Source organism: Trachypithecus francoisi, unplaced genomic scaffold (genome assembly GCF_009764315.1).
Source record: "Trachypithecus francoisi isolate TF-2019V2 unplaced genomic scaffold, Tfra_2.0 Lachesis_group11, whole genome shotgun sequence".
NCBI lineage: Eukaryota > Metazoa > Chordata > Mammalia > Primates > Cercopithecidae > Trachypithecus > Trachypithecus francoisi.
The window spans coordinates 131,261,944-131,282,111 of NW_022681456.1; the positions used below are offsets into that span (position 1 = coordinate 131,261,944).

General features: G+C 37.8%; 1 protein-coding gene across 12 annotated transcripts in view; it reads right to left on the reverse strand.

Moving 5' to 3' along the window:
* Positions 1 to 20,168, reverse strand: part of WNK1 (WNK lysine deficient protein kinase 1) — a 182,949-nt gene that overhangs the window by 108,575 nt on the left and 54,206 nt on the right. For all 12 annotated transcript variants that reach the window (XM_033223315.1, XM_033223314.1, XM_033223322.1 and 9 more), the window contains exon 2: positions 12,445 to 12,617. In XM_033223315.1, coding sequence (XP_033079206.1) covers positions 12,445 to 12,617 — 173 coding nt within the window. The remainder of the gene's footprint in view (positions 1 to 12,444; positions 12,618 to 20,168) is intronic.

Here is a 20,168-nt window from a genome sequence, read left to right on the forward strand (position 1 = left end):
AGTATGCTAAAAGAACTGAACGGAGACCTCTGATGCTACCCACTGTAGAAAAGATACATCTGGGGATTGAGTTCCAATGCCTACTTTATCTGGCAATATTCAGGGAAAAAAAAAGAGCACTAAAAATGTTAAATATAAAAGACTACATTTTCCTTTCAGTATCTTTAAAATACACGATTAGTTAAAGGAAAATCTATAATACTGTGACATATACGATATGCTTACATATTATATTATATAGTTATTGTTTTTCAGTTCCTGAATGTTTCATTTTTATAATTTCTATGTCTTTACTGATATTCTCTATTTGTTGAGCTAAAATTTTCTATACTCTTAACATTTGCCTGTCACTGTTTCCTGCATTTAGTATTCCAATTTTGTTGAATAGGTACTATAATTACTCCCATTTAATAATGACTTACCATTTTCTATATACTTACGTAAGATATGAAAATTACAGCATACAAAACAAGTGGTAGAGGGGTTAAATGAAAACTTCGTTTGTGCAAAGGTCTTATATTTTACATGAAATTGTAAAGTATTAGTCCTAAATAGTGAAAAGTAACAACATAAATGTAATCTTCAGGGCAACTACTTAAAATGACAAACATGCAGAGATCCAGATCTAACTAAAAATCAAATAGTAGAACTAAAATAAAATTTTACTTCATTTGGGTGGGTTAACTGAAGAAAACTAATAGCAAAAGTGGGCTTTGTGGTTTAAAAAATATATTAAAACAGTAATGCTGGATGGAGGGTAAGGAAAAGGCTGCCTGGAAAGCGGCATAAGGGCATTTTCTGATATGATGGAAATGTTCTCTATCTTAAGAGTTTTGGTTACACAAATGAATGCCTTGTCAAAACTCATTCAATCATACGATAATAATTTATTATATCCTGATGCTGCTTGGAGGTAAAAGAAAAAGTACACAGGCCGGGCCTGGTGGCTCACGCCTGTAATCCCAGCACTTTGGGAGGCCGAGGCAGGTGGATCACGAGGTCAGGAGATCGAGACCATCCTGACTAACACGGTGAAACCCTGAAAATACAAGAAAATGAGCCGGGCGTGGTGGCGGGCGCCTGTAGTCCCAGCTTCTAGGGAGACTGAGGCAGGAGAATGGCATTAACCCGGGAGGCGGCAGAGCTTGCAGTGAGCTGAGATCGCGCCACTGCACTCCAGCCTGGGCAACAGAGTGAGACTCCGTCTCAAAAAAAAAAAAAAAGAAAAAGAAAAAGTACACAAAGATTAGAACTCTACTGAAATGCATACTGAATAGTTTATAGGTGAAGCATAATGAGATCTACTATTTATTTTATTATGGAATGAGTAAGATAGAAGGATGATGAATAAATGGACGTATTAACAATATGGTAATGCAAGTGATGCAAAAAGTAACAATAGAATCTTGGTGCTGAGTGTGTGCTCACTGTATTGTTCTTTTGCCTTTTCTATATAATTTTTAGAATTTTATATTAAAATACTGGAAACTTTGTTTGTCATTAGTCCTTCTTATAAACATCCTATTTTTAAACAAAAGGGTATCCTACCATGAACTTTACATTACTTCTGCCTCTCTCTTTTAACTATTCCTGTAGCACCTCCCTAATTACAGAAAGCCTGTCTATCCTTTAAGATCTACTTAAATTGTATCTATCATTTTAGTAAAGACCTTCAAGATTATCCCAGCCAGCAGGAAATCGTACCTTTGTCTCAACTGCTATACAAATGAAAATTACACATATATTATGATTCACATTTCATTTTAAGAACCTATTCTATGGGAATTGTGTACAAACATGATTATTATAGCAACGTTCATAAGGAAAGTATAAGGACAAGAAAGGATCCAATCTGCTCCATATTACAAATGGAACATTTCTAAACTCAGAGAAGCTAAGTTTGGTGAGAATGAAAAGTGGTTCTAGAAATATGAATATTAATTAAAATCACCATAACCAACCACATCTTGAGAAAGAAAAGTGACAATCAGGCACCATTGGTGCAGACAGGACAAAAAAAAGATGTCTCTGCCGGGTGCAATGGCTCACGCTGGCTCACTCCCAGCACTTTGGGAGGCTGAGGTGGGTGGATTACCTGAGGTCAGGAGTTAAAGACCAGCCTGACCAATATGGTGAAACACGGTGTCTACTAAAAATATAAAAACTAGCTGGGCGTGGTGGCATGCACCTGTAGTCCCAGCTACTCGGGAGGCTGAGGTCAGAGAATCGCTTCAACCCGGGAGGCGGAGGTTGCAGTGAGCCGAGATCACGCCACTGCACTCCACCCTGGGCGACAGACTCACCTCCAAAAAAAAAAAAAAAAAAAAAGATGTCTCTGATATATCAAGCACTTCAGGGTCTTCCATTATGACGGATTTTTGCCCAATCACATTGAAGAAAAAACCCAGTTGCTGAAAAGCTCCACTCTCATAAGCAGAGCTCTTAATCAGTTCTTCAGTACTAAGATATTTACTAAAAACAATCAATTCATGGTTAAACGGGGATAACTACAGTACCTATGCCAAAAACTGGCAGACTAAATGCTGAGAACAATGGTTGCTAAATGTTAGAGTACAAAGAATATTCCATTCAAGTAGAGAATATCAACAGAGACAGAAACTTTAAAAAAGAACCAAGTAGAAATTCAGGTGCTGAAAAACACAGTGAAGATTCACTAACGGATTTCAACAGCATATGTGAACACAAGGAAGAAAAAGGCAATCAACTTGAAAATAGGAAGTGAAACTATACAGTCTGAGGGGCAGAAATGAGCAGTCTACAAGACCTGTGGGACACCATCAAGTTGACCAAAATATACACAATGGGAGTCCTAGATAAAGAAGAGAGAAAAGAGCAAAAAGAATATTTAAGAAAATAATGGCCACAAATTTCCCAAACTCAGTAAAAGACATGAATCTACACATCCAAAAAGTTGAACAAACTCTAAGGATAAATGCAAATAGGTCCACAATGAGCAACATTATATTCAAACTGCTAAAAGGCAAAGACAAAGAGAGAATCTTGAAAGTAGCAAGGGAGAGTGACTTATGACCATGGGATCCTCAATGAGATTATGAGCTGATTTTTCAGCAAAAACCATGGAGGATAGAAAGCAATGGAATGACACATTCAAAGTGCTAAAAAGAAACAAAAGCAAAACCCCAAAAAAAACTTAAGGCTGCCAACCAAGAATTATATATCCAGCAAAATTATACTACAGAAATGAAAGAGAAATTAAGACATTGCCAGGTAAACAAAAGCTGGAGGAGTTTGATAGCAGTACACCTTCCCTGTAAGAAACGCTAAAGAGAATCCTTGGAGGAAATAAAAGAACACTAGATAACAACTTGAAGCCATAAAACCAAATCAAATCTCGGTAAAGTCCATCACACACCTAAATATTAAAACCAATATTAATGTATTTTTGGTTTATAACTCCTTTTATTTCCTACATGATTTAAAAGACAAATGCATGTAAAATAATGATTATAAAACTATGTTAATGAGTACACAATGTAGAAAGATAAAATCTGAGACAACGAAAACATAAAATGGGAAGGAGGAGTGACGCTGTATAGGATCAGAGATTTGTATGCTATAATATTAAAGCTAAGTTGGTATCAATTCAGGGTAGGCTGTTGGAGGTTTACGATGTTAGTTGTGATCTTCAAGATAACCACTGAAAAAATATCTAAATATATACACAAAAGGAAATGAGAAAGGAATCAAAACGGTATACTACAAAAGAAAAATAAATACATCTAAATTATTTAATCTCCAAAGAAAAGTCTAGGACTGGATGGCTTCACTGATGAGTTCTACCAAACATTTAAAGGAGAATTAACACAAATCCTACTCTTCCAAAAAGTAGAAATGGAGGAAACATTTTCTAAATCATCCTATGAGGCCAGTATTGCCCTGACACTGAAGATACCACAAGAAAACTATAGACTAACACTGTTACTAATGTAGATGTAAAAACTCTCAACAAGGCTGGGCGCGGTGGCTCAAGCCTGTAATCCCAGCACTTTGGGAGGCCGAGACGGGCGGATCACGAGGTCAGGAGAACGAGACCATCCTGGCTAACACGGTGAAACCCCATCTCTACTAAATAATACAAAAAAAAAAAAAAAACTAGCCGGGTGAGGTGGCGGGCGCCTGTAGTCCCAGCTACTCGGGAGGCTGAGGCACGAGAATGGCGTGAACCCGGGAGGCGGAGCTTGCAGTGAGCTGAGATGCGGCCACTGCACTCCAGCCTGGGCAACAGAGCAAGACTCCGTCTCAAAAAAAAAAAACAAAAAACAAAAAACTCTCAACAAAATATTGGCAAGCCAAACCCAACTGCATAGTAAAAGGATTATACGCCATTTATCTATGAAATGCAAGGGTGATTCAACATAAGAAAATTAATCAGTATAACGTGTCACACTAATAGAACGAAGCAGTCTCATGATTATCTAACTTGATGCAGAATAGCATTTGAGAAAATCTAATACCTTTCCATTAAAAAAAAAAAACCAACAAACTAGGATAGGACTAGCAGAGAACTTCCTCAACATGATAAAGAACATTTATGAAAAACTCACAGCTAACATATACTCAATGGTGAAAGACCAAAAGCTTTCTCCTTAAAATCAAGAGTATGACAAGGATAATCAGTGCTAATCATAATTCAAGTTCTAGCCAAAACAATTAGACAAGAAAAATAAAGCCATTCAAACCAGAAAGAACTATCTATTCACATATGACTTGATCCAATATATAAAAATCCCAAAGAATGGTTAAGTGTGGTGGCACACACCTGAATCTCAGCACTTTGGGAGTCAGAGGCAAGGAGATCACTTGAGGCCAGGAATTTGTGACCAGCTTAAGCAATACATTGAGTCCCTATCTTTATAAAAAATTTGAAAATTAGCCGGGCATGGTGGTACACACCTGGAGTCCCAGCTACTCAGGAGACTGAAGTGGGAGGATCCTTTAAGCCTAGGAGTTCAAGTCTGTAGTGAGCTATGACTGCACCACTGCACTCCAGCCTGGGTGACAGAGTGAAACCCCATTTGCTTAAAAAAAAAAAAAAAAAAAAAAACCCAAAGAATGAACACATACACACAGACGAGCTAATACAAGAATTCAGCAAATCTGCAAAAGTACAAGACTGACACACAAAAATTAGTTGTTTTATATATACCAGCAATTAACAATCTGAAAAGGAAATTAAGAAAACAATTTCATTTGCAATAGCATATAAAGGATCCAGGAATAAATTTAACCAAGGATGTGAAAGACTTGAATAATGAAACTACAAAACATTGCTGAAAGAAATTTTAAAAAGACATAAATAAATGGACAGACACCCTGTGTTCATGGATTAGAAGACAATATAGTTAAAGATGGTGATGCTACACAAAGTGATCTACAGATTCAACACAATCTGTCAAAATTCCACCATCCTTTTCTTGTAGAAATGGAAATCTAATCCTCAAATTCACATGAAATTTCAAGAAGACCTCAACTGTCAAAAACAATAGTGAGGCCGGGCGCAGTGGCTCAAGCCTGTAATCCCAGCACTTTGGGAGGCCGAGGCGGGCGGATCACGAGGTCAGGAGATTGAGACCAACCTGGTCTAGACGGTGAAACCCCGTCTCTACTACAAAATACAAAAAACTAGCCGGGCGAGGTGGCGGGCGCCTGTAGTCCCAGCTACTCGGGAGGCTGAGGCAGGAGAATGGCGTAAACCCGGGAGGCGGAGCTTGCAGTGAGCTGAGATCCGGCCACTGCACTCCAGTCCGGGCGACAGAGCGAGACTCCGTCTCAAAAAAAAAAAACAAAAAACAAAAAACAAAAAAACAATAGTGAAAAAGAAGAACAAAATTAGAGGAAATCACTTCTAATTTTCAAAATTTACCACAAAACTACAGTAATCAGAGCAGTGTGGTACTGGCCTAAGAACAGACATGTAAATCAGTGAAACAGAATTGAGAGTCCAGAAATAAACCTATACATATCACCAAATAATTTTTGAGAAGGGTACCAAGACCATTCAATGGGGGAAAAAGTCTCTTCAACAAATGATGCTGGGATAACTGGGTATCAACATGCAAAAGAATGAAATCAGACCCTACCTCACGGCATATACAAAAGTTAACTTAAAAATGGAACAATATCGGCTGGGCGCGGTGGCTCAAGCCTGTAATCCCAGCACTTTGGGAGGCCGAGACGGGTGGATCACGAGGTCAGGAGATCGAGACCATCCTGCCTAACATGGTGAAACCCCGTCTCTACTAAAAATACAAAAAAAAAAAAAAAAAAAAAAAAAGGAACAATAGCCTAAATAGAAGAGTTAAATTGATAGAACTCTTAGAAGAAAACTTAGGTATAAATCTGTATGACCTTGGTTATTTATGACAATGGAGTCTTACATGACACCAAAAGCCCAACCATCAAAAGACAAAACAGGTACACTGCATTTTATCAAAATTTAAAACTTGGCACAGGCTTGAGCATCCCAATCAGAAAATCCAAGATCCAAAATGCTCCAATCCAAAATCTGAAACTTCTTGAGCACCAACATGACACACAACAAAAATGCTCATTTGAACATTTTGGAGTTCAGATTTAGGAGGCTCAACTGGTAAGTATAATTCAAAGTTTCAATATCTGAAAAAATTCAAAGCCCAAAACACTTCTGGTCCCAAGCATTTTGGATAAGAGATACTACACTCAATCTGTATGTCACAGCACATTATCAAGGAGCAAAAAAGGCTACCTAGAGGAGAAAATACCTGTAAATCATGGACAAGGGTCTAGTTTCTAAAATATATAAAGAACTCGTATAAATCAACAAAAAGACAAGCAATCCAATAAAAAAATGAGCAAAGAACTTGAATAAACATTTCTCCAAAGATATACAAATAGCCAATAAGCATATGAAAAGATGTTCCACATCATTAATCATTAGGGAAATGCAAATCTAATCCATAATGAGATACCATGTCACTCCCAGTAAGATGGCTCCTCAAAAAGTTAAACAAAGATTTCCACATGACTCAGCAATTCCATTCCTAGTGTACAGCCAAAAGAAATGAAAACAGGTACTCAAAAAAATACTTGTGCACAAATATTTATAGCAGCAGCACTCATAATGGCCAAAAGGTGGATATAGCCCAAATGTTCATCAATGGATGAATAAACAAATTGTGATATTTCCATGGAATGGAATGGTATTTAGTCATAAAAGGGAATGAAGTACTGATGCGTGCAATCACGATGATCCTCGAAAACACCGTGCTAAGTCAAAGATGCCAAACACAAGGATCCATAACATACTCTGAGTCTACTCACAGGACATATCCTAATGAGACAAATCCATACAGATGGTAAAAAGTTGGTAGCTGTCAGGAGCTGAGGGTTGGGAGAAATGGGAAATTGTTCCATGGGCATAGAGTTTTAGTTTTGTGAGACGAAAAGCATTCTAGAAATTGCACAGAAATGTGTATGTATTAACACTACTGAACTGTACACTTAAAAATGGTTAAGATGGTAAATTTTGTTATGTTTTTTACAATAAAAAAATCCCATCCACGAATGGATGGTCCCAGAGATCAGGTAGTCCAACCACTTGTTTTACATGTACATGGGGAACTGAGACCCAAAAAAGGTTAGCTATTTGCCCAAAATCACAGTTGATCAGGGGCAGCACTGGGAGTAGTCACAACTTCTACTTCAAGTCTATCACTCTTTCTACTAAATAAACCCTCCTGTTGGCATAAGCCTCTGAAGCTCAGAAACTGAAAATTTCTTTTTAAATGTAAAAAGAAAAAGAACTTAGATAATGCGCAATTAAAGAAAAAATATGCTGCCTGGCTGGAAGAAGGGAAATGCGGAGTAACTGCTTAATGGGCACAGAGTGTTCTTTTGAGGTGATGAAAATGTTTAGTAACTTGATAGATGTGGTACTTACAAAACATTGTGAATGTACTAAGTGCCACTGAATTGTACATTCTAAAACGGTTAATTGTATGATATTCGAATTTCATGTCTATTTAAAAAAAATAAGTCTAAATTTATTTCAATTTTTAATCCAAATTTTCTTTTTTCTTTTTTTGAGACGGAGTCTCACTCTGTCACCCAGGCTAGAGTGCAGTGGCACAATCTCGGCTCACTGCAACCTCCACCTGCAGGGTCAAGTGATTCTCTTGCCTCAGCCTCCCGAGTATCTGGGATTACAGGTGCCCGCCATCATGTCCAGCTAATTTTTGTATTTTTAGTAGAGACAGGGTTTTACCATGTTGGACAGGCTAGTTTCGAGCTGACCTCAGGTGATCCTGACCTCAGATGATCCACCCACCTCGGCCTCTCAAAGTGCTGGGATTACAGGTGTGAACTACCACACCCGGCCTTAATCCAAATTTTCTAACTCATACATTCCCATCTCATTTTTCAGCTATGGGTGTTTTATCTGCTTCAATGTAAATATACATATAGAACAAAGGTAGAAACTCAAAAGGTCCAAATTTCAACCTACTTGCGTAGGAATCTGTATACATTCTCAATCAGAATTCTTAAATTCTGAAATTTTTCTTTTTCTCATTCTCTCTACTTTTTCATTTTTATTTTTGAGATGGAGTCTCGCTGTGGCACCCAGGCTGGAGTGCAGAGGCACGATCTCGGCTCATTGCAACCTCCACCTCCTGGGCTCAAGTGATTCTCTGCCTCAGCCTACAGAGTAGCTGGGATTACAGACAAACCCCTTTTAGATAATTAAATCTAACTAGGTATTCTCACTACTATGTCATCCTCTTTTAATATTTTCTGTCTTTTTTGTGCCTTCTGTTGCTCATTTCTTCATAGTTATTATTCCTGTCAATTCAATTTAGTCTGTTGTTTAACCATTAAACCATTTAAGTTTGAATTTTAATGTTCACATTTCTAGAAGTTCTTCAGAAGCTTTTAAATTATGCCTGTCTTTTTTTTCTTTGATGGTGTCTTATTCCTTCAATTCCTTTTCTTTTTTTTTTTTTTTTTTTTTTTTTTTTGAGACGGAGTCTCGCAGTCGCCCAGGCTGGAGTGCAGTGGCCGGATCTCAGCTCACTGCAAGCTCCGCCTCCCGGGTTTACGCCATTCTCCTGCCTCAGCCTCCTGAGTAGCTGGGACTACAGGCGCCCGCCAACTCGCCCGGCTAGTTTTTTCTATTTTTTAGTAGAGACGGGGTTTCGCCGTGTTAGCCAGGATGGTCTCGATCTCCTGACCTCGCGATCCACCCGTCTCGGCCTCCCAAAGTGCTGGGATTACAGGCTTGAGCCACCGCGCCCGGCCCCTTCTTTTCTCTTATACACTTCATATACACTTACATATATCTTTACTGACATCATTATGTAAATAATTGTAATCACTTTCAGACTTGTCCATGATATCTTTAATTGTTGCAGTGCTATTTTCTGGTTGTGTCTATTCACCTTCATTGGTATGATCTGTAATTTAATTGTGAGGTCATCTTCTCTGGAAACTGTTTTGCCTCTGGACACTGACCAAGGAACTGTGAAAATGTCCCTGGGAGTTTTCTTTCAGTTCCTGATCAATTATGATGTACGTTCTTTGGTTTGGGACTCCTGTACCAAGTAGATGGTATAAATTTATGTTACAGCGCCATCTACAGATGAGATGGAAGAATACCAAACAGGCTGGGCGCCGTGGCTCATGCTTGTAATCCCAGCAGTTTGGGAGGTCAAATGGGGATGAGGCCAAATCGGGATGAGCTCAGGAGTTTGAGAGCAGCCTGGGCAACAAAATACACACTGTCTCTACAAAAAAAAAATTTTTTTTTAATTAGCCAGGTATGGTGGTGAGCAACTATAGTCCCAAGTACTGGGGAGGCTGAGGTGGAAGGATTCCCTGAGCCAGGAGTTTGAGGGTGCAGTGAGCTATGATTGTGCTGCTGCACTCCGTCCTGGGCAACAGAGTGAGACCCTGTCTCCAAAAAAAGAAAAAGAAGATTAGATTAAAGAATAATTAAGAACACTGTTAGCATTTGATGGGAATTTCTATTTTTCATAGGTCTCGCCTCTTATCCACAGTCTTCTGCACACAGGTAAAATTCCTTGCAGCTTTCACTAGCTGGGGCATTAAGATCTCTCTTTTCATGGATAATTCAGTTTTTTGACACAGGCTATGTTCTAGCTCCCCTCTCTACCTAGTTCTAAGGCTTTCTGTCCTTGCATGGACATTAAAATTAGCATCAACTCCTCAACCAATATGTGGTCTAAAATCCCAGAGTATAAGTTCCTGTTTTGGCTTCGAGTTATCTCTGCTTATGATCTGGAGGTTAACCTCTCTTTCCTTAAAGCTTAGATATGTATTGGAAAAAACTTGTATTATATTCCACATTTCAGTTTGTCGCTGGGGGACAGCCATTCCACGGGGGCTTACCCCACTATGCTACCCAAAGCCCCTCAATATAGTTTTTAAAACAAGGAAACCATTGTATTTTAGAGTAATCTTAGGCATGCCAGACAAACAGTTGACAACCAACTAAGTATCCAAACCAATGGAAAGAATCTCAAGATGTACACATAATTACTACCACATAATTCTCCTTAATTCATTCAAACACTTACCATTCAGTATGAGATACTTCCACCAGAAGGTGATATCTAGCACTTGTTCATAGTGCTAGGTATATAATGCTAGTTAGCACATTCTAGTGGAAGAAAAGAGAATATCAAGAAGCCTGTCTAACGAGGATAAAGGTATTGCCATAAACAAGAGTGGAAGTTGGATAAAGAAATTAGAATTTGCAGGACAGAAATGATCTGTTGATGTTTCAACATGTTAACTGTAAGCATTTCAGAATACATGCAAGTGACTATATCCAGGTGCTATAACACTGTATTCCAATGATCTGGAATTAATCAGCTCAGCAGTATTAACTTTAACAATTAATAAAGAATATATCGCCATAGTGACAATTTTAAAATATCGAATTTCACCAAATAAAAAATTTATACAAGGTAACTTAAAACAGGTTCTTCTCTGGGTAAAAATAGATCCTCTAAGACACCAGGGGTCCCCAACCACTGGACCACAGGTTGATACCAGTCCATGGCCTTTTAGGAACTTGGCCACACAGCAGGAGGTGGGTGGCAGGCAAGGAAGCAAAGCTTCATCTGTATTTACAGCTGCTCCCTCATTGCTCGCATTACCACCTGAGCTCTGCCTCCTGTCAGCAGCATTAGATTTCTCATAGGACCATGAACGCTACTGTAAACTGTGGATGCAAGGGATCCAGGTTAAGCGTTCTTTATGAGAATCTAATGCCTGATTATCTGTCCTGTCTCCCATCACCCGCAGATGGGACAGTTTACTTGCAGGAAAACAAGCTCAGGGCTCCCACTGATTCTACATTATGGTGAGTTGTATAACTACTTCATTATATATTTTAATGTGATAATAATAGAAATAAAGTGCACAATAAATGTAATGTGCTTGAATCATTCCAAACTCCCCCAACCCCACCCCCCACCCAACAGTTCATGGAAAAACTGTCTTCCACGAAACCAATCCCTGGTGCCAAAAAGTTTGAGGACTGCTGCTCTAAGAAACCTGGGATTACAAAGGCATACTCCAACTCTTACCAAAAGCTCTTCACAATAAGTAATGAGAAATTTCTGCATTAAACCTTTTTCCGTGAAAGGAATGACAGAACTAGCTATTTGGGGATTAATTTCTGATGCTATGGGAAATGGAACTAAAAGTATTTTTTAAGTGATAACTGTCACAATATAATTTGCATTTGATATAAAAGTTGCAGGGATATAGCAAAGCACAATACAAATGAAAAAAATAAACAGGTAGTTTCTTAATAAATCTTAATCTCATTTTAACCACTAGAGGGCTACCTTGACATTTGATTTCTGATCCCTTAGCCACTCAATTTTTTTTTTTTTTTTTAGATGGAGTCTCACTCTGTCACCTAGGCTGGAATGCAGTGGGGTGATCTCGGTTCACTGCAACCTCCACCTCCTGGGTTCAAGCGATTCTCCTGCCTCAGCCTCCTGAGTAGCTGGGATTACAGGTGCACGCCACCATGCCCAGCTATTTGCATTTTTAGTAGCGACGGGGTTTCACCATGTTGGCCAGGCTAGTCTCGAACTCCTGACCTCAGGTGATCTGCCTGCCTCGGCCTCCCAAAGTTCTGGGATTACAGGCGTGAGCCACCACGCTTGGCCATAACTTCTCATTTCAATACTTACCAAGAAATAATTATCAAATCACTTTATATACCAGAGGACTTTGTGGGCAAGGAAATATGCTAATACAGTAACAGTTGGAAGGATTGTTCCCTTCTTAGTACGCTGGACAACAAAAGCAAAACTGGGAGACCTGAAATTTAAGAAATTAAACTCTCTCATACTTCTTGGTCAGCTTTTGTAATATTGATGAACTTACGTTTTAAGTGTTCCAGATGTCATAAGTTCAGTCACCAAAACAATGCACTTCTTTCCTTTTACTGTGGATTCCCAGGAATCATAAAATCTAACAATATTGGGATGCTGAAGACCCTTTAACATTTCAGCTTCTTCTTTAAATCTCTGCCTCTCAGACTTTGTTAATTTTCGATCCTAAAATGAAAAACCAAAACAGAACGTGGTTTAAAATGATAAAACACTAAATCAAGACAGTTAATCTTAGATACTAAACATTACTAAATCATGATCGATGGTGTTTAAAACATGCAAATGCTGAAGTTATAAATGATAGATTTGGATTATATAAATTCATGCTTGAGATCATTTTAGTATCTTTACTGTTAATGTGTAACTCAGATACAGTCTCACTTTTGTAAGGTGCAGTTAACTTTCCACATCCAAAATAAGTCATCAATTGCTAGACATGCAATTTAATGTCAGGAAATGAACATAGGCTTTAGAAGTAGAAAGACCTAAATATAAATTCCAGTTCTATCTTTGCCTTGATTAAAATCAATCTATCTTTAACCAAAACATTGTTTTTATTTTTGTTTGATTGAAAGGCGCTCACTCTGTGACCAAGGCTGGAATGCAGTGGTGCTATCATAGCTCACTGTAGCCTCAAATCCTGGGCTCAAGGGATCCTCCCACCTCAGCCTCCAAAGTAGCTAGGACTACAGGCATGTGCCACCTTGCTTGGCTAATTTTTAAATTTTCTGTAGAGATGAGGTCTTGCTATGATACACTGGCTGGTCTTGAACTTCTGGTGATCCTCCTACTTTGGCATCCCAAAGCCTGGGATTACAGGTGTGAGCCACTGCACGAAGCCTAATTTTTTTTTTTTTTTTTTTAAAGCAATAACTTAAATACTCAAGTATTTGTCTTTAAGTCAGGAAAATTCTCAGTTATTATCTCTCTAAACACTGTCTCCTCTCATTCTCTTTTTTCCCCTCCCAATTCTTCTTTTTAAACAATTTTTAAATGTGTGTGTGTGTGTATAACCTTATTTTATCCTTTAATTTCTCTTTCATTTTCCATTTCCTTCTCTATGCTACTTTCTGGGCAATGTTTTCTGATCTACCTTCTTGTTCATTAATTTTTCTCTTCAATTATTATATCAATTATTAATTGAACTTTAAGGTTCTCACTCTGTCACCAAAAGTACCCAATGAAGAATGTAATAAAAGGAAACCAAGTTACTACTCCTGTTTCTACTCTGCCCAATAGCGTCAAAACCAATGGATACTAGGTACATGCCTCTTACAAAACACTTAATTACAGGCAACATTATATTGACTCTTATCCCTGCAGAATAAGCCCTCAGAGGCTTTATTTTGTCATGAAAAGGCAGTGACAAAATACCTTTTTGGTATCTTTAGCACCTGACAACCTAGCATAGTGACTTGTTCAACAGCCATTTGTTGAATGAATTCCATAAATGTCTTTTCCCCTGCAATACCCCTTTAAAAGTGTGTGTGTGTGTGTGTGTCCTTAATAAGCAATTAGCATTTCCCCAAGGATAAAAAATTCCTATGACTTAAAAGAAAAATGATAATTGAAATTGGGCCTCTGAATCTCAGTTAAGTCCAATACAACCTGTGCAGAATGATCAACTTGCAAACAGCTCTTGATTTTTAAAAATGGTTTGTAAAAGTTTATTGTAAAAAAGCTGCCAACTACTTATTTATAGCAAGGTGCAGAGGGAAAAAAACAGGGGGGACTTCTTTGCCATCAAAAATCCGTATTTAATTTTTCTTGAGAATACACTGAATGGCAAACTAAAAATTCCATAGAAATATTTAGGTTATTCTATCTCTAATTTGCCCAGAAGACATCTATACTATAAATACAGGCTACTTTCTAGATCTAAGTGTTTCTATCCTTTCTGAAATGTATTATTTGTGTTAAGGGATCTGGGAACCCCTGCTTACTGTTTGAAGTTAGAAAGACAGGACACCAGATTGTCATCAGCAAAGCAGGAAACGGGGAGACCTAAACACACAATTTAGGGCTTCTTTCAATAATTCGTCTACGTGTTTCCTCTGTAACTAAATTTTGTTTTTTTTTAAATCTAGGAACATTTCACAAAATATCTTATAGAAGTACATTATTTTAGCACCCAAAAGACTTTAAGACAATAATAAAGTAGATCAAAACTAACATAAGACACAGATCAGAAGGAACACCTGCGGTTTTAAAAATAATTTTTGCCAAGTATTTGCTATTTACTGGCTGGCTGCTTTACTTCATTTAATTCTCAGAAAAACGTCGTGAGATGAACTGACTCAGAAAATTTTATTATCTCCCTCAAATTCACAGGAAAAGCAGAACTAAGAGACAAATGAAGGTTTGCTTCAAAGCTCATGTTTCACTGACAACAAACCCTAAATACTTTGCAAAACTTCTAAAATAATTTTCTTCTCAGAAGATTCATGTTTGTTATTATATAATAATTACTGAAAAGCAATAGGAACTTTATACTAAATTACAGCTGAAGGTAAAATAAGAGGAACCATGTATTGTTTAAATATTACCAACTGTCAATCAAATTATCATGAATACAATGATAAAATTTTAAAATACCGTATCAAAAAGTAGCATTAAAACGTCAAGTGAGACTTAGAATGGGTTAGCCACTGTTGCTTTTTAGAACCTTCTCTTCATCATTATGGAGCTGGATATTCCTGGGGCCTTAATATACTATATTATCCCAATTGCAGCATTAATTACCTTCAATATAAACTAAAGCTGATGCATAACCCATTCTATTCATTTTGTTCATTTCTTTCCATCTACATTAAGTTGTTTTGACAGGATAAATGAGCAAAACCAAGGATCAGCGTCACATTACCTCTTCATAACATGCACAATTCCAGACTACTGGGGGTGGGGTGTGGGTCAGGCAACAACTAAAATAATTGTTCATCTCAGTACTTCCCAAATTATAGTGCTCAGTAGATTATCTGCTAATTTCTTCTTGAGAAGCACAATGCTAATGTTTAATACAATGACCTCATAACCATTTGCACATCTTCAGTCCCTTGCTTTTAAGAAGTTACTTCATTTTAAACATCCTCTGACAGACATCTCTCTTTATCCTCATATTTTAGTATTTTTAAAGTAGCAATCCCATCCTTTGCCACTGTTCACTTCATTCGCCCAGAAGCAAACCTTCCAAACCAATTGTGCTAATGAAGCAGTGAGACTGGTTTTCAATCATTAAACTTGAAATTTTTACTTTACAGCTAACAACTGTATCCCCAAAATTACCTGGTCCTCAAGTCTTATTAACATTCATACATTTCTCTAATATATATGTGCAATATTCAACATTTTACTACTAAATTAAGACGGCATATGTTAAATCCACGTATCAAAATATGGGTGGAGAAAAGTGTCTGGAATTCTTGATTAAAATATTTTAGGTCACTATTGGAATACTCCCTCCTTATCATTTTCTGCACCACACTGACTTAGCAAAGACATGGGCATCTATTTCATCTTTTTTTTTTTTTTTTTTTTTGAGACAGAGTCTTGCTCTGTTGCACAGGCTGGAGTGCAGTGACACAATCTCGGCTCACTGCAACCTCTGCCTCCCGGGTTCAAGCAATTCTGCCTCAGCCTCCTGAGTAGCTGGGATTACAGGCGTGTGCTACCACACCTGGCTAATTTTTGTATGTTTAGAGACGGGGTTTTGCCAAGTTGGTCAGGCTGGTCTCGGACTCCTGACATTGTGATCCGCCCGCCTCCGCCACCCCAAGTACGGAGATTACAAACGTGAGCCACCATGCCCGGCCTCTATTTCATCTTTTAAAGTGATACTAATTGTTGTTGGGTATTAGGATAAAGAAATAAAAACTTGTCTTCAGGCAGAGGGTACAGCAGTTTGAAACACTGCTTTCCAGTGCAGCATGGGTTTCGGTCACAGTTTACAGAGAAAAAAAATTTTTAAACAATTATTCTGTATGTTGAAAGAAATTAAGCATATAAATAATTATTTAAGTCTGGCAACTCTCTCTCATAGACCTATATGGTATAACAGCAATTCAAAGATGACAGAAGTATTAACTGTAGGTAACAAACTCTTCTTAAAAACTTCAGAATTAGAGATTGAAGGCCTGGGAAAGGTTGGAAAAACTACTACTAGAAACAAAATAGGTAATTCTCATGCAAAAATTCTTAACTGTTAAAGACAGCAAAAAGACTAACATGGCTTTCAAGGTGTTTTGAAGTATAACATAAAAAGTACACCTGCACTTTATGTGGCCAAATCTACAGATTAAATTCCTACTGCAGATTTCTTTATGACTTTCCAGTTTGGTACTCTTAGACATGAAACTCAGGGTCTGTCCCATGAAGAAGAGAGTCTATGTGAGCCCAACTTTCCTCAATAGGTGAAAAGATAATTATGGGGATAGGGGGCAAGTAAACATGGCATCACATCCCCTGCTTCTCCATGGAGACTTTTACCTATCATTCTGAAATAGTACCAGTTTCAGAAAGACCAAAAAAAAAAAAAAATTTTTTTTTTCTTTTTTCAAAAGAATAGGAAAAAAAAATCTGGTTACCTGCTTGTTCTAACTCCTCTATTAGCCCCTTCTTCCCAATATGGCTCACCTTTATACACTTTATTTACAAAAAGTTTCTGTTTCAAAGAAGCAAGAAGAAAAGTCTACTTATAAGAGAGATAGGAGACCAGGTGCAGTGGCTCACACCTGTAATCCCAGCACTTTGGGAGGCCGAGGTGGGCAGATCACCTGAGGTCAGGAGTTCAAGACCAGACTGGCCAAGATGGTGAAACTCCATTTCTTTTAAAACCACAAAAATTAGCCGGGCGTGGTGGCAGGCGCCTGTAATCCCAGACACTCGGGAGGCTGAGGCCAGAGAATCACTTGAATCTGAGAAGCAGCGATTGCAGTGAATCCAGTGAAGTGAGTCAAGATCTCACCATTGCACTCCAGCATGGGCAACAAGAGTGGAACTCCACCTCAAAAAAAAAAAAGGACAGAAAGAGAGAGAGAGGGGAGTTTTCTCAAGCCAGATGTATACGAATGTATAGGTTCTATTCGTTAGGTACCCTTCACTTAATCCCCAAATCTAGGCCAAGAGTATCCAGAAGTTGGGGTCTAAGAGGTTCTCTCCACCCTTCTTTGGAGGGCACAAGAGCCACATGGAATTCCAAAATACCTGGGACTTGGCATATACAGGAAGCTTTAGGTTAATGCTAAAAGTAGCAGATACATATAATAGCTGAACCACAAAAGGAAAAAAAACACATTTAGTTCTATTAGAAAATGGCTTAGAACATGTGGAAAAGGGCAATAAATAAAAATATAATAAATAAAACAGAAAATGGCAAACTAGGTCTGGGCATGATGGCTCACATCTATAATCGCAGTACTTTGGGAGGATGGGGCAGAAGAACTGCTTGAGGCCAGGAGCTTGAGACCAGCCTACAACATAGCAAAACCCCATCACTAAAAGTAAAAACAAAAAAAAAGGCAAACTATTTTCACTAAGTGACTTACAGTATCTATTGCATAGCAAAACTTCGAACAATACCTAGTCATTCACATACATTTGAAAAGTTTTCTATTAAAGTAGATTAAATTGATTTCAATGTGAAAGCAGCTAATTAACAGGGTTAAACTCAGACTACCACAGGTGAGATCTTGCAGGAGATCTTCCTGAAGAAAGCAAGAAGGCTGAGAAAGGGAGAAAAAGGAAAGATGACTGTGAATGAGAACAAAAACAGAAAACTTATTGCTCACTATGGGAAGGAAATCTTACACTTCAGAGACAAATGTTACTCTGCAGTAAACGGGGTAGAAACAGTTCCCAGTGTTTTTTGAATAGGGTAATGAGGGTTTGCCAAAGGGGAAACCAGCAAAACAGAACTGAAAAGCTCAAATGGAGTTATTAGCACTGAAACTTAGTGGGTCATCCTGTAAGAATCTGCCACCACAGGAAAGCAAAAGTGGCTGTGCCCATCACAAAGACAAGCATCTCGAAGAATTGTTTCATTTTGTTCAGGAAAGAAATCAAGAAAAAAAATAAGACCAGTATATAAAAACAAAGAGTTAGGTTTTCAGTGTGCCTGATGTGGCTTTCACTTAAAGAACTAAAAGCAAAAGAGGGAGGACTCATTAGTTTCAGAAAAAAAAAAAAAATAGAGACAGGGTCTCACTCTGTTGCTCAGGCTGGTCTAGAATTCTCAGCCTCAAGTGATTCTCTGCCTTGGCCTCCCAAAGTGCTGGGATTACAGGTGTTAACAACCACACCCAGCTCCTGTTAACTTTAAATACTGTGTACTACCTCCCCCGCCCCGCCAGGGTCTTCTCCTTATCAGCTCAATCTTAACCTTTCTGTCTCTTTTTTCCATACTTACTTGGGGAATAAGGAATAACTATTTCAAATTTATGGGAGATCTAGCCCAGAAGCCTAGCGAGAAGATTTGAAGAGTCAGGAAAAACAAAAACTGAAAGCAGAATTTCTACAACAAATGCAACCTGCAACTGAGTTTAATATTGAGAATATATGATACTGAGAATGTACATAAGAATATACAATATCTTTAGCCTGGCAAGGTCTGACTTAAATGTTTTACCAATTCTGGAATTCAAATTAGATTTTCAAATATCTACTGGACATTTTATGAACAAAGACTCAATATATGTCCAAGCCTATAAAATCTCTCCACAAATCACTCATTCCCTATTTTCCTTTGTTTTCCCAGGCAATCTCTATAATTCCATGATTCCCCGTATCTCATTTCCATGGTCGCAAACTAATAAAAGCCACAACTACCTCATATAAAAATAAACATTGCCTTATGACTCTCTTTAACCCTTCAACCTACCCTTTAGATAAATATATTCCCCCAGACACTATTTTTATGACACCAAGCTCCTTGCTCAAAAATAATAAATGCGTAATTAACCAATTTGGCTTAAGTATAAGAATCCTCAGGGGCACTTGTTAAGTAAGGATTCTAGGACCCTGGAACCAGTCTCCAAGGAAGGGACTTCTTATGACCAGCAAGTTTGGAAAATACTCCATTACATCAAATCCAAATTCCAGAGTCACTTGGATCCAGCTTATTTCTCAATACTTTCCAAAAACAACCCAATACAGATAAGGACTCTTGTTATTTTCACATGCCATGCTTATTTCTTCTTTTGCACTCCTATTTCTAAAGTAACCGCCATGAGTTTTAGTTTCCTTGTTTGTAAAATGAAAACACCATCTTTCCTGAATAGCTAAGAATTATTTTGAGGATTCAACATACTGTAAGTGTGCTTTGAAAACTGAAAATAATTACACAAATTAAGAACATTATTTTTATGGCAGCTACCCCATTCACATTGATTTATTCTCCCATATGTATTCCTGAATATGTTTCACAGGCTGAAACAGGCTGTTGAAGAAGTCATCAGGAGAAGTTAGCATTTTCTTAATTTTGGGCTATCGATATTATCAGAGGTGGCAAAACTAATTTTATTTTTTTTCTTTAAATTTCAGAAAAAAGAATTTGGGTTCTAACTTAGACAATTAATTAAAAATAAATATATGTATATTATGGCTCATGTAGGTGACCACAAGATTTCATTAGGCAGTTTGCTTTTTGAATCATACTAGCAACCAAATGATAAACTAAATGACAATTTATAAGTCTGACACATTAATCGTTAATTTTGTTAATTA